The sequence below is a fragment of the Eschscholzia californica genome, unplaced genomic scaffold (assembly GCF_041429995.1).
Source record: "Eschscholzia californica isolate CP2 unplaced genomic scaffold, dmEscCali1.0.p SCAF_3, whole genome shotgun sequence".
Taxonomy (NCBI): Eukaryota; Viridiplantae; Streptophyta; class Magnoliopsida; order Ranunculales; family Papaveraceae; genus Eschscholzia; species Eschscholzia californica.
The window spans coordinates 61,537,452-61,552,276 of record NW_028238420.1 but is presented as its reverse complement, the minus strand read 5'-3'; the positions used below and the strand labels follow the sequence as shown (position 1 = coordinate 61,552,276).

At 33.5% G+C, this 14,825-nt stretch overlaps 1 protein-coding gene across 19 annotated transcripts; it reads right to left on the bottom strand.

The window, feature by feature from the left end:
- Window positions 1-8,249: 8,249 nt before the first annotated feature.
- LOC147552861 (uncharacterized) lies at window positions 8,250-14,059 on the bottom strand. 19 transcript variants are annotated; one of them, XM_086667319.1, is made up of 10 exons: window positions 13,013-14,059; window positions 12,535-12,595; window positions 11,672-11,802; window positions 10,987-11,100; window positions 10,784-10,889; window positions 10,003-10,191; window positions 9,497-9,662; window positions 9,077-9,405; window positions 8,671-8,751; window positions 8,250-8,583 (listed from the first exon to the last, which is right to left on the bottom strand). In XM_086667319.1, exons 3-10 carry the CDS (start codon window positions 11,684-11,686, stop codon window positions 8,510-8,512), a joined length of 1,074 nt encoding a protein of 357 aa, XP_086523445.1. In that variant the 5' UTR covers window positions 11,687-11,802; window positions 12,535-12,595; window positions 13,013-14,059; the 3' UTR covers window positions 8,250-8,509. The 19 variants fall into 19 exon arrangements, with proteins under 19 accessions (XP_086523445.1, XP_086523453.1, XP_086523435.1 ...); XM_086667327.1 differs by having other exon boundaries at window positions 9,497-9,635; XM_086667309.1 differs by having other exon boundaries at window positions 11,672-11,779.
- Between the last annotated feature and the right edge of the window lie 766 nt (window positions 14,060-14,825).

The following is a 14,825-nucleotide window of genomic DNA, read 5'->3' as shown; positions in this document are numbered from 1 at the left end:
CAATAAAATCAAATAAAATCTATAAAAAAGGATTTTTTGATTTCATTAGTCAAAATAATATCAAGACTCTTGAACAGTCAATCGGACTTGACCAAGAAGTCAAAACCCTTAGACTTTTGAGTCTTAAAGATATTGAAAAATATTTAAAATCTAAATACAACTACCTGCACGTTGGATGCATTCAAATAGCATTCAAACCTTTGACTTTGGCCGGATTAAATGCCAGTATCTTATCCTATTTGCGAGATGCTAGGTGTTTGGATTTCTTACCATCTTTAATGGGAATAATCCAAACTAGTTTATGCCATGGACCGGTTTATTTTAATGTTTACCCGAATTTGACCTTATCTTTGACAGATAGAAATCTGTTTGAGGCCGTGTCCCTGCATATTCAAACACAGGGATATAATTATCTCCCTGGATCTGGGACAATATCAGTAATATATAGGATTCATTATAAGGTAATGAATACCTTGACTCCTAACGCAATACTGCGTAGTGAACCAGGCAAGACTATAGTAATAGATAGTAATTGCTTGACTACTAATATTGCAATTCCGAAGTTAATTAAATGGGAAGAAATTGACTTTCCACATGAATGGGTTGTACAGGATGATGTACCACCTGTCAATATTATGAACAGGAATTTAAATCAAATAACCCAAACACCTGAGGGAGATGTTGAAATAACATTTGCCCCTAATAAAATCAGTAACTACCGTCATAAAACAGCACAATCATACCAATCTAAGTCTTCAGACTATTGGTAGTCAATTAATCAGAATTGAAAATACTATTCATAATCAATTGAGTAGTATTGAAGAAAAACTTAAGGATACACCTAAAGTTTTATCTACCAAGGTTGAATCCACTTCAAAAAATAAAGACAAAGAAATTGTTGAAGTAGATGTTAAACCTAGTCCAGAAATCAAAGACTTTAAACTGTCTGATAAACAGGATATAGACTTTGCTAATTTAATCATTGAAAGAATGAAAAATTTAAAGATTAATACTATTAGCCAAGATTCTAGTACTGAAAACTCTGATCTTGAGTCTGGACCAGATATCAGTAAAGTTCAAACCATGTTATATAAACTTGGTAATGAACCTAATACAGGTTTTAAGACCTATTATAAAAGACCTACTCCTCAAGATCTCCTCTTTGAGGAAGACTTTTATCAAAATCAGAATTCTTATAATGGTCGTTCCATTTATGAATGGAATATTGATGGTCTTTCAGAATATCAAATTTATGAAGTTGTTCATAAAATGTTAATGTATGCAAGCATTTGCAAAGCTAGTGGTAATGATGATTCGGCTGTGGCTAAATTCATTGTTACTGGTTTTGTTGGTGCCTTAAAAGGATGGTGGGATAATGTTCTCACTGTTGCCCAGCAGACTGAAATTTTCACAGCTACAAAACCTGAACCAAATACTGCACAAGTTAAACCTGATGCAGTTTATACTTTACTTCAGACTATTCTTTTGCATTTTGTGGGGAGTCATCCTCAAAGGCAAGAGAAAAGTCGAGAACTTTTACAGAACCTTAGATGTCCATCTTTAACCCATTTTAGATGGTATAAAGATGTCTTTATCTGTAAAGTTATGCAACGCAATGATGCTAATTCTGAATATTGGAAGGCTAAGTTCATTGATGGACTTCCTCCTCTTTTTGCTGAAAAAGTTAGACAAAGACTAAGAGATCAAAATAATGAAAACATCATCTCTTATAGTTATCTAACTTATGGACATATAATTACTACTTGTGTTCAAACTGGATTAGAAATTTGTAATGATATGAAATTACAATACCAATTGAAAAAACAGAATTTGCATGGGAAAAAAGAAATTGGTGAATTCTGTAGTCAATTTGCATATGATATGAAAATTGATTATCCAAAATCTCATAAAAGGAATTCTAGAGATTCGAAAGAGTATTCTCGAAAATCTTATTATAAGAAAAGAAGAAAATACAAACAGAATAAAGAAATTTATTATCAGAAGCCTCGACATAAGAAAAGATTTAAAGGAAATTATATTCCTAATAAATCTGAAACAAAATCAGGACAAAAAACAAGTAATAAAACTTGTTTTAAATGCGGAAAAATAGGGCATTATGCTAATAAATGTTCTACAAAAAGAAAACTGAATGAATTAAAAATTGATGACAATCTAAAAGCTGAATTAAGCAAAGTTTTCCTGACCTCTAATACTGAAGAAGAATCTTCATCTTCTAGTGACTCTGAGGATGTCAATGAAATTGACTTTCTATCTTCTAGCCAATCAGAAGATATATCTGAAAAGGAACCTTGTTCAGGACAATGTTCTAAAAACCAAGACTATTGGAAAGCCATTGTAGAAATGAATGGCTTGAGTATTAATGTTTTAACGGATACTCAATCAGAAATAATATCTATGATAGATAAAGTAACAGACCCTCTGCTAAAAAGTAAAATATTACAATTTTGCTTAGAACAGACAAAAAACTCTCCTAGTTCCTTTGAGAAACCGAATATTACTAAACATTACAGTATGAAAGAAGTACTTCAAAGACTTGAAGGAAAACCAGAAACTTCTTTAAAACCTTCTACTTCTCAAGATTTAAGAAGTGAGGTAAATATAGTTAAATCTGAAATAAAACTCATCAGAGAAGAGTTAGATAACCAGAATATCAGACTTATTCAATTAGAAAGTCTAGCTGAAAAACATCAATCAAAAGATAAATCGATTGCTATTCTAAACACAGAACCATCTAGTATTTTAGATAATAATCTTATCTTTTTAAATACTATGCAGAAAATTACCTATCAGAAATGGTATATAAGTATTAATATTGTTATCAACAAAGAATATACCATTACTAATGCAGTAGCATTGGTGGATAGTGGAGCTGACATGAACTGTATTAGAGAAGGTTTAGTTCCGACTAAATACTTCGAAAAAACCGTACAATCTCTACATTCTGCAAGTGGAGATAGAATGCCAATTAAGTATAAGCTACCTGAAGCTTATATTTGTAATAAAGGAATCTGTATTCCACAAACCTTTATTTTAATCCGAAATTTATCTCAAGAAGTTATTCTGGGAACTCCATTTATTAATTTATTTTTCCCTTATGAAAAAATAGATGAAACCGGATTATATGCTAGTTTTCAGAATCATAAAATACATTTTGAATTTATTACTAGCCCTGAAACCAGGACTTTAAATGAGTTAGAATATTTAATTAATTCTAAAACTGCTCATTTAAACTTCTTACAAGAAGAAATACATAATTTGAATATTTCCGAGAAATTGAACTCCCCAGAAATAAAACTAAAAATCAAAGAAATTGAAAATCAATTTCTAACCGAAGTTTGTAGCAATATTCCCAATGCTTTTTGGGAAAGGAAAAAATATATTGTATCTTTACCTTATAAACCTGAATTTGATGAAAAAACTCAGATTCCGACTAAGGCTCGTCCTAGTCAAATGAATGCTGAATATCTTGAACTTTGTAAGAAAGAAATTCAAGATTTATTAGAAAAGAAGCTTATCAGAAAAAGTTATTCACCATGGAGTTGTACCGCTTTCTATGTGAATAAAGCAGCTGAAAAGGAAAGAGGTGTTCCAAGGCTTGTAGCAAATTACAAACCTTTGAATGATGCTCTGAAATGGATTAGATATCCTATTCCAAACAAAAAAGATCTTTTAGATAGATTGCATTCTGCAAAAATATTTTCTAAATTTGATCTTAAATCTGGATACTATCAGATTCAACTAACTGAAGAAGATAGACATAAAACTGCATTTACTGTACCCTTTGGGCATTATGAATGGAATGTTATGCCATTCGGTTTAAAAAATGCCCCTTCAGAATTTCAAAATATTATGAACGATATTTTTATTCCGTATTCAAATTTTACTATTGTCTATATAGATGATATATTAGTATTTTCATCTAATATAGATCAACATTTTAGACATCTTAGAATTACAAAAGATGTTATCAGAAAAAATGGTTTAGTCATATCTGCACCTAAAATGAAACTCTTTCAAACTGAAGTTAGATTTCTAGGACAGAATATTAGTCAAGGGACAATAATCCCTATTGACAGAAGCATTGAATTTGCCTCTAAATTTCCTGATGAAATTAGAGACAAAAATCAATTGCAAAGATTTTTAGGAAGTCTTAATTATATAGCAGACTACTACCAGAATATAGCAATGGATAGTGCTATTTTATATGATAGGCTTAAAAAGAATCCATTACCTTGGGATGATCAGCATACCCAAGCAGTCCGAAAAATCAAACTTAGAGTAAAACAATTACCATGTCTAGGGTTAGCAAACCCTCAATGGTTCAAAATTGTTGAAACGGATGCCTCTGATATTGGTTATGGAGGTATTCTAAAACAGAAAAACCCTTCTACTAATAAAGAAGAATTACTTAGATTCGCATCTGGAATGTGGAAGAATGCTCAGAAAAACTATTCCACCATCAAAAAAGAAATGTTATCAATAGTCAAATGCATTTCTAAATTTCAAGATGATTTATTAAATCAATCTTTTCTACTCCGTATTGACTGTAGTGCTGCAAAAGATATTTTGCAAAAGGATGTTAAAAATTTAGTTTCTAAACAAATTTTTGCAAGATGGCAATCTGAATTATCTGCATTCGATTTTAAAATTGAATATATTAAAGGAAATCAGAACTCTCTTCCTGATTTTTTAACCCGTGAATTTTTGCAGGATAAAGATGGAACCACCTGATAAAGGAGCAGGAGGATCTAGATATCCGAAGAAAGTAAATCAGAAAAAAGGGAAGTTTTCTTCTCTATCAGAATTCCCTGTAGTAGGATCGTCCTCTCAGAATAAACCCAATCCGAAACTAACTGCTAAAGATATCCTAAAAAAGGAAATCATTTATGCTAAAAAGTTAATAACTGAAAAAATTCTATCTGTATCCTTAGAAGATGTCCAGTGGAGACATGATCCATGGCACATCAAAGAACGGTACTTAGGAGTACAAAACTATCCTATCCAAGATGGCAAGCATAGATATATCTATGAAGCCATTCTGAATGAAACAGAATCTGTACAAATGGTACACCACCATTATAATCTGAAAGACAGTAAGTCTCCTATAACACATTCTAAGTGTTATATAGTAAAAGTCTTACATATAACAGAATGGGCTCTTGACCCCTCAAGACCCAGAAGCCTGAAATTGAATGGTCAAAACTATAATTATTGGGATTATGTTTTGGCATGGTCATTCATGTTCTATTATCAGAATCCGATCAGGAAACACTCCTGGTTTATCAGTATTAACCCTGAAATTGTTAAAGGAAAAGGTTTCCCTCTCTGGTTTCTGCATTGGTGGGAGAAATTCGGTCCAGAACTGAGTTTCTTACCAGATACACTGAAAGACCCTTGGCTAAAATGGTATGAGTATCATCCAAAGCTCAAGGGAAAAACTGCAGAAAAAACCCCAAAAGGGTTATCAGCACTCTGTTATATGGCAGAGTTCAAAATACCATGGATATGGAGATGGGATCTAGAATTTCACTTTGATGATCTATTAATTCCATGTATTAGCAGAACTTTTCATTACAAATGGTGGGATGGATTTCCTATTACAGATACCCATAAACTCATTTGTCAAACTGTAATTGAGTATGAAAATGCCTATAAGGCTACTCAAAAATCCGTATCTATTTCACCTTCTGATAATATTTTCCAATTTTTATTGGATGATATTCAGAAAAAATATCCGAACCTTTCATCGGTAGATCAACAGATTAAAACTATGGAAATAATTAAAAATCAATTCCTAGCTCATCATCAGAAGCAAGATATAGAGACTGAAATTCTAGATGACTCGTCATCTCAAGAAAATCAGTATGCTGTATTGGCTGGAGAAAGCCAAGATCCAAATGAGGATTTCGATGACTCAAAATCAGCAAAATCGGATACCTCAATGGCAGATTACTGGGATGCTATCATCGAAGTGCATTCTCAGAAGTTACTAAAATCTGCAAAAGGCAAACAAAAAGATCAGTAGTTTGCTACAGTTACTGTACAATTATACAGTAAATCCGTATTTCAGTATTATTCGACAGTATCAGCATCTAGAAGACACTATTCAAAATATTGATTGTCAGCTTAAATAGTAAAGGTCAAGACTGTTTCGACAGGAAGAGTCAAGAACTATTTTGACAGGAAGAGTCAAGAACTATTTCGACAGGAAGAGTCAAGAACTATTCTCAACAATAGAAGGCGGCTTACTGTGCCAACAGTAGATGGCGGCTTACTGTGACAAATAGTAAAAGGCAAATAGTAAAAAGTCAATTTTACTATTCACTATTCATCAGAAGACGACGAAGTAGACCTGGAAACCGGAACTGTTCCGGTCATCTAAAAATTTTTATAAATTCCGAATGTTGGTTCATTCTGAACCTAAGTCATTTCTTCTAAGTTTTTCCTTTTCAAGTTTTTAGTTTCTTCTCTGTCAAGCTCTGTAATAGTAGTTTGTAATTAAAGCTAGAAGATTAATAAAGCCGAAGTATTTTGAAGATTAAGTCTGGTTTCTGCTCTCCCATCTTTGTAAGTTTTCTCTTTATCGGTATTTTGAAGATTAAGTCTGGTTTCTGCTCATCTTTGTAAGTTTTCTCTTTATCTCTTATGTTAAACGATCCTTCTGAATAATTGGTATCAGAGCCATGATAGCTTAAATCCGAATTAGAGGAGAATATGTAGATATAGAAATGTATGTTTCCTTAACAAAAAAAAAATAGAAATGTATGTTGTTCAACAAAAATAAAAATAAAAATAGAAATGTATGTTATTCTGTCAACTAGTGTGGCTTAAATGGTCGATAATTTTGAAATAAATTCTAAAATTCTGGAAGTCTCAGAATTGATTTTTAAAAGACATAATTTTATGGTTTATTGAATTTGAGTTAACGATATAAATAATATAGTTAGAGTTTTAGGCCATAGTCTAATTGGATTCTTAGACCCGTTCTTGTAAGAGTTTAAATTTGATAGTTATTGTGTTTATGACATCTTTAGTGTATTAACGTCATTGTAATGATTACGGTAGATCATAATCAATTTCTGAAAAAAAAATTAAGAAAATAGAATTGTTATTTTAGAAGGGAGATTAGTACGCTTTATATACGTATATAACTTTATCAGCTTTGTAAGAAAATTATATCTAAAAAAAACATAATATACTTTTGTCATCTATAAATGGATCTCCTCTTAATAGTAGTTGACATGACCTCCCATTAGGAGAAAATGTTTGTGTGCCGAAGTAGTTAAAAGTTTATAAGTGTGTCTTGAACTACTATTCAGCGGGGTCAACAACATTTCTGATTAGGACAAACATCATCAAATGTTGTTTTACTATGTTGATAATGTTTGAAATAGAGTCGTAATTCGGTTTAAAATTATAATTGTATGAGATTAGAAAATAGTTATAAAGATGTAGTCAAATAACACGAAAAAAAATATATTTATTCGATCTTACTCGGTCGACGAGTAACATACATCTGCGTTAAGAGTAAGATTGTCGATGTCACATTTGCAAGTAACAAGCGTGGCCACATTTTTTGTTTTCATATTGTTTTAAAAAGTTTAAGATTTTTTTTTACCAATGCGTATATATATCCCTTTATATAATCATATGTAAGGGCACGTGCATAGGGTTCTGGACAATATCTACTTTAAAATTCATTTCATACTCATATAATCATAAGAAAATTAGGTCTCGTTTAACAAAACAAAAAAAAAAGATTAGGTCAAGTTGATAGATTTATAAAGGACACAAGCATGGTGGAGTAAGGCACAACTTAGTGGGGGGATCGTGTGATCCCTACCCTTTCTCATATCACGTAGTATGATTGCATCATTTTCATATATTACCACATATTGTGGGAAAACAGATAATTTGATCTTGATTATATAATTTAATGAAATTAATGGCCAAGCTGGCTCTCTTATTGGGTTATCATCTTCTTCTTCTAATCTTAAATTAAAACAAAAAATGATCCGATATTTACTTTAGGGGCACCCAATTAATCCATAGAAAATTGAAATTTACTTGTGAGAGTCATAATTTTCTTTTTGGGATGTTTAAGACTAGGAGTTTATCTTTTGTGACGAATCAGTGACATAAAATAATTATCTAACATCGAAAAATAAACTCTCAAGCTCCCAAAAGTAAACAGATAATTATATGTTCAATAATCAACGTAGAAACAATTTAAAAACTAAATTCAGGTTTTGAATTAAAAAAAAAATCATGCCACCTTCAAAATTTCGACTACTTTCAGTTTTTATCTGCAACTTAAACCTACTTCAAAACAGAGATCTTAAAAAAACTTCAGTGAACATATCATCATTACCATGAAACAGAGAGAGGACTAGCAAAACTGAAGTTGCAGAAAACCAGGCAACTAAACTTCTATACTGTTGTTTCTTTTGTTTGCTTCTTTAAGATCTTCCCTTTTGGAATTTGCCTTTCACTGTCTTCTCCCGTTCTCCGCAACTGGTTGAGAGCTCTGCTCGGGGACTACATCAAGAAAGTTTTCCGTACCTGATAGACGAAAGATGAAGCCATTGTTAACGTCATATCGTATGACAAAAAACACAAATAGAAAAACAGAGGAACAATTCAGTTTACCTATATCCTCGAGCGATAAAGAATCCAACATAAACTCTGAAGCGAAAGGGAAACGGGGAGGAGGATAATTGCCCGATGCTCCTGGGAAATCCGAAACCAGCCATAGTTACAATTATAAACAAAAGTACCCCTTAATTTTCCAATCAATGCGAAACGTATGAAGTATAAGCAGTATCCCTTTTTATTCTTAGGTATGCCTTTTTACTGCTAACTTCCTACGGAAACTAGAGTTAATAAGAAGAGAGCCCGTTCTAAGGGTTTGCCAATTTGGTTACTGAAGAACTGAGAACATGATCATTGAAAGAAGTAAACATTCTCGTGAAGTCATTAGCTGAAAGAATGTCGAGGATCAAGAAACTAAACTTCAATTGGTGCCAGTTCAAGACACAAAGTAAGAGAAATTTACCTGGAAAGTTTGATAAATCTGCTGGTAGAACTGGGGTACTGAAATTCAAAGGATTATGGGTAAAATGTTGAAAGGAATCACTACCATTTATGTCCCCATAATCTGATCCCAACTGCATCTCTACTGGATTTGTTACATTGGATGTAAATGCCTTGTCAAATACCGATACACCCATACCCATTTCTGATGTATCTGATCGAGTGATCGGAAGCTGTCCGTTGGGTGCCACTGATGCAGGAGGACCCATGACCATCTCTGACATGAATGGCATGCCACTGCTTGGAGGGATAGTAGGTTCTATGTAAGCTGAAATACTCTCCATTTCCATACTGTGAAGGACACAAAAGAAATTGTAGTTGAGAAATTTCCATTTCCCTAGTGCGAAAAAGGTGAGGGCTTAAGAGATAAGAGCATTCTTACTTGCTCCAAGAATTCATCCTATCTGGATAGAAATTGTCAGGTGTAGGGATTCCATTGACCATATGATAGCTTGAAGGCATGTCATTCATGTAATCAAAATGGCAATTTCTGCTTGTCGGGAATGAAGCCGGCTGCACTACTGGGTACACCATAGGTAAGTTGTTAACTGCATTGAATAAGAGTGGTAGAGCTGATATAGGATAATAAGAACAGAAATAGCTTTACATATATAAAACCTGAACTAAACCAAATGACGAAACAACACTGGCTTTTGATTATAAAAGACAAGAAACTTTGGGTTCAACATAGCTTCTAAGGGACATAGCTCTAATTCAATGAAAACTGCAAGCTAAAGAAAAAAAATTGATTCCCAGATATGGAGCTTTTTGGAAGAATTGAGGGAATTTGGGCGTATTCTAACTATTGTAGCCTAACAATGGCTCGACTATGTGCTTTTTCTCAAATAAAAATTTAAAAACAGTAAAATTTTGGAAGAGAGAGATCACCATGCATAGGTTGAATCCCATTCTGCAATGAAGGTAATGGAAAGTTAGGTAGTTCTGGCTCTGGATACATCATGAGTCGGTGTTGACGCTCAAGCAGACTATTGAACAAGAGGATCTGTTTCTTAAGGTTTAGCCTTGCGTAATACGCCCTGAAAAACTCAGCATTATCCTTTTCCATTCCCTTCCACACTTATGCAAACAAAGACAAAAAGAGGACTGTCAGACAACGATATTGGCACTTTAAACGTTCTTTATGAAGAGTAGAATTGAGCATTATCCTTATCTCCCAATTGGTTAAACTATCAACTATGTGGTCGGAATTTCACTATTACCAATTTCACAATAATAAAGGAACACTACTAACAGATACTATTGTAACAAAATTTATTAGTCATAAATAGATGGAGACTTCCAATTGTTAGTAATCAACAATGGAACTTCATACGCAAGCTACAGACTTAGGTTCTTGAATTCATTCAAAGAGCTCAACGATTACATACATCCTGAGGACCTGAAGTATACAACTGAATAGAGACAGACACATACACTTTCTTTTTTTTGGAGAAAGACAAAAATATTGATTGAAGGAAGTTACAAAAAGATATCATATACAAATAAAGACTACGGGTATCTACACAATGGTAAAAATAGCTTACCGATTACGAGTGAAATCTCTAAAAAGAAAAGTTTCCAATTTTTGCTCTTTGCCCAAAAATAAACTAGCGAAATAATAAAGGCAACGCAAAGGTGTCATAACTCATCAGAAACAGAGTTCGCATACCTTTAAAAGTAATTTTAGGATCTATTTCACTACGATTATATAGTGTCTTTACCGCTTCATCCATGTTCATATATAACTTTAGACAACGTTCTACCAGTGTACGGACCTACAACAACCAAATGAACCGAAACTGGAAGATGAGAACTCGAGAAGGGTCCATTTGAGCTCACATTCAAGAAAAAATTAATAAAAGACTGCCTTACAAGTGTAATATATTTGTCGGAGTCTGCCATGGGTGTGTCGGTTGCAACATTATTGTGTTCCTCACCTTGAGCTGTTTCGGGCATAGTTGATGGTTCTTGCTGAAGCTCTTTTCTCTTTAGATACATGACACAAATGTAAGAAAAATAAGGAAACATTAGGAATAATTACACTATCTCCTAATGATCACAAATTGAAGACTCATTCCAATATAAATTGACTGGGTTTGTGGTCAAATAAACAAGAGAACCAAGACTTCCTTAGACACATTTGCCTAACAATATAACAAGTAAGATAGTTCAGACTTTTTAGTTTAAATGCTCAGATATATCATATTTAAATCTACTATCCTAATACATAAGCGGTGGGCCTTTTGACTCGTTCTAGATCTCTAACAAATGCTACATTTCCAATATGTTCTAATACATACGTCCTCAAAGTTGAGGAGTTCTCTAGCTATTCAATATTTCTAACGCACTCTAATCCATTGGTCCTCGACTTCTGCTAGTTCTCTAGTAAATGAATGTTTCTAGCTTATAGGATATCGACTCATAATAAAATCTATAGAAACGTGAAAACCCTCACCCACTTTTGATGAGAGAGAAAGCAAAAAAAAACAGTACATAAAGATTTGAAAGAAAATCATGATTTTTGAGTAGATAATGATAATGTGCCATAGTTAAGTACCTTTAAGGGTTTCATCTCGATTTAACAATGGTGCACTTATCACTTTCTTTATTTAAACGGCGCACTTATCATCTCTTAGTATAAATGTTTCTTCTCCAATGAAATCACCTGTTAAGACAAAAGCGCTGACACTTTTTTGTCAAAGTCTAGTGAAGTCCAAGTAAAATTCAAGTACTAAAATTAGAATGTTATATTGGGGAAAGAATAGTGAAAGATTCCCTTCCTTATCGCCTTTCCGACTCATATATATCAGAAGGAATTAAAAGAGACAGGCAAAAAAAAAACCCGACATATAATCGACATTGGCGTTGTCTTTGAAGGAGAAACTAGGAAGTGCTAAATATTAATGAAATCTACATTACACTATTACATACAAAATAGTAAACAATAAAAGTAACATGTCAAGTTGCAAATTTAAAATTAAAATAAATAAAACAACATACACCAATCTTCTTTTTGGAAATGGACTACGAGAGTCATTATTACAAGGCATCCTAAGGGGCCTAAAGTCCATTTAAACTAGATCTACTTTATTTATATCCAATTTCAATAAATTGCACTTCGAAGGGATCGAACCTGGGACCTCCGTGTTGTGGAGTGGGTGCCCAACCACTACAGCAAGTGGCTGATGAGGTGGTTGACTAATAACAACAGTCTTAATCACTAACAAGTTTGTAGTTAATTAACCAAACGGACAAGGGAAATAGTTGAGTATTGCATAATTAAATATGCAGATAAACCTAAAGATCAGTAATAAGCTTGAGTATAGCATATAAAGTTAGGGACTAGGGTTTATAATGCCACACATAAACTAACCCTGAATTTATAAAACAATCAAAAGAAAAAGAAGATGTTCTAATTACCTTCATAGAAGACTCTTAACCTCTTTCCAGTCACAACTCAGTGTCAACGAATTCAAAAACCCTAGCTTGTTTCAAGAAAACTCAAATCAGTATAAAATCAAAATTCAAAATCTAATACATAATCAAATAGTACAGTAAAACAAGTAAACTAACGATAAACTAACTGTAAGAACTTCTCTACTTATCCACTTGAAGAACTTGAACTAGTAGCATTATAATTCAAGAACTTTCTCTCACTAAAAATCTAATAAACTTTGGGGTGTCAAGAAATTAAAAGTTGAGGATTTGTTCGGGCTGAATTCTGATTCATGAGTTGAAATCCAGAATATTGCCAAATTGAAGAAGGGAGGGTTTTTAGAAAAACAAAAGGAGAAAGAAAAGGAGGAGAAAAAAGAGAGGGTCCCTTTCTGTTTATAAATTCGTAGCTATTTCTAACCAAAGAGAATTAAGTACTGACCAAAGAGGATTAAGGAGTGACCAAAGAGAATGCTGCTTGGCCCGAGTTGGAGTCCGACCTGGGCCCGAATAGTGACGTGGTCCGCCAACTCGGACCAAGTCCCATTTCCCGCGAGCAGAGAACAGATTTTCCTCTATTCAATTTAGGTCCCTATTTTCGTATACTATTTCTCTTCCCGTCCTTCTCTTCTTTCTCCCATTCTTAGACCAGAGAAACACAAGGAGAAAACTCGATCAAGAGGAGAGAAATCTAGGGTTACTACTGCTCCATCTTCTCCATCTGCTGGTAAAAAGAGAGAGATAACGAAGTGAAGTATCATCTCATTTCCATCTTTCATCAATTTGGAGCAAAAGCTGAAATATTTGGAGAGTTAGGGCCACATTCAACCGACTGACTTCTTGAAAGGGATCGGTTTGTTAGCTTTCGACAAAGCAATACATCTCTGAAGCTAACTTTGAAGGCAAGAACAGTACCAGTTTTAGATTTAAGAAAGCCACGACCTTTATGAACAACTCTTTGTTCAACCCTTTCCCTCTTTAAATTAGGGTTTCCTTTACTATCCCAAGTACTGCCCTAAAGCTCATTATCTTCTTTAGAAGCATCTTCAACAACTTCAGCCAACTTGGATAATTATGAATTCAACCATATTCTCTCTTTCTCTTCTCTTACTTGGAGTAATCGGCTTCCCCTTTTTGTATGTTCCTGACCCTCTTGGCTCTAATTTGTTGTATTTTCCCCACAAATGCCAATTTCTCTTCTTCTTCCTGAATCATCATTATCTTCACTATTCATACTTCTTGCTGCAACAAGAGATGGGTTTTTGTGAGGATTGAAGAGACAGAACGAATTTGGGTTGTGAAGGGATGGGTATTCGGAAAATGAAGGTGAGATTGTTTGATTGGGCGATAGAGTAGAAAAGGAAAACTTATTTCGCACCCATTTGGAATCACTAGAATTGAACCCATTCCATACATCAAAATTGGTTCCAAACCACCTCCCTCTTTGAGTCAAAGACGAATGAAGGGCGTCGATAAAACTTGGTTGGTTGTCATTAGTGATGCGAATTGGGCGAAACCAGGTACAGAACAACGACCATTTAAGGACAGTCAACCAAATCAGACCAGATACAAAACATGAGGCACGAGACGAATATGGGTTGGCTAGGGTGTAGTATCCCAAGGCAACCCTACCCAGGAACAAGCGCATACAACTATACAAGTTTAGTCTGGGCCTCTGTATGCCTAGGATCTTATGACTATCCAACAGAAGATAGGAGTGATCATAGATCAGTTGTGGACTGTTTAGCTCAATGATGACAAACCAATTAGAGCTTTGGTGGATTAAATTTAGTCTAGTTAGGTTTGGCTAAGTTATAATGTTATATCCCGACCAACTGATTCAAAATATTAAATTATTCTTAAAATCGTATAATGCTAGCTTATTTCATGTTCTTATATCCAGAAGATACTATTTTTGCAAAAATAAAATAATAGTCAACTAAACTTTACGATTAAATTTTAAATCTTTCATTAAAAATACCAAAAAGAATAAAATAATAACCTAATAAACATATCATTTTGTACTAATTTATGATGTGGGTTGTTAGGTTCAGTTGGACCGATTTTAACATGCTCAAGCGAAGATCGATGAAGCTCAATTTAGTTATGCTAGAAAGGCTTATAGTTTTAGTCGCTCCAGTTTGGTTCGACCCATTTCTACCTAAAATTTACGCATGAAAACTAAAATTTCAACCTACTTTTTCACTAATTCAGCATCTACCTTTGTTTTCTATTTATCTTTTGATCATAGTATGTTTCAATATGTTCATGAAGAA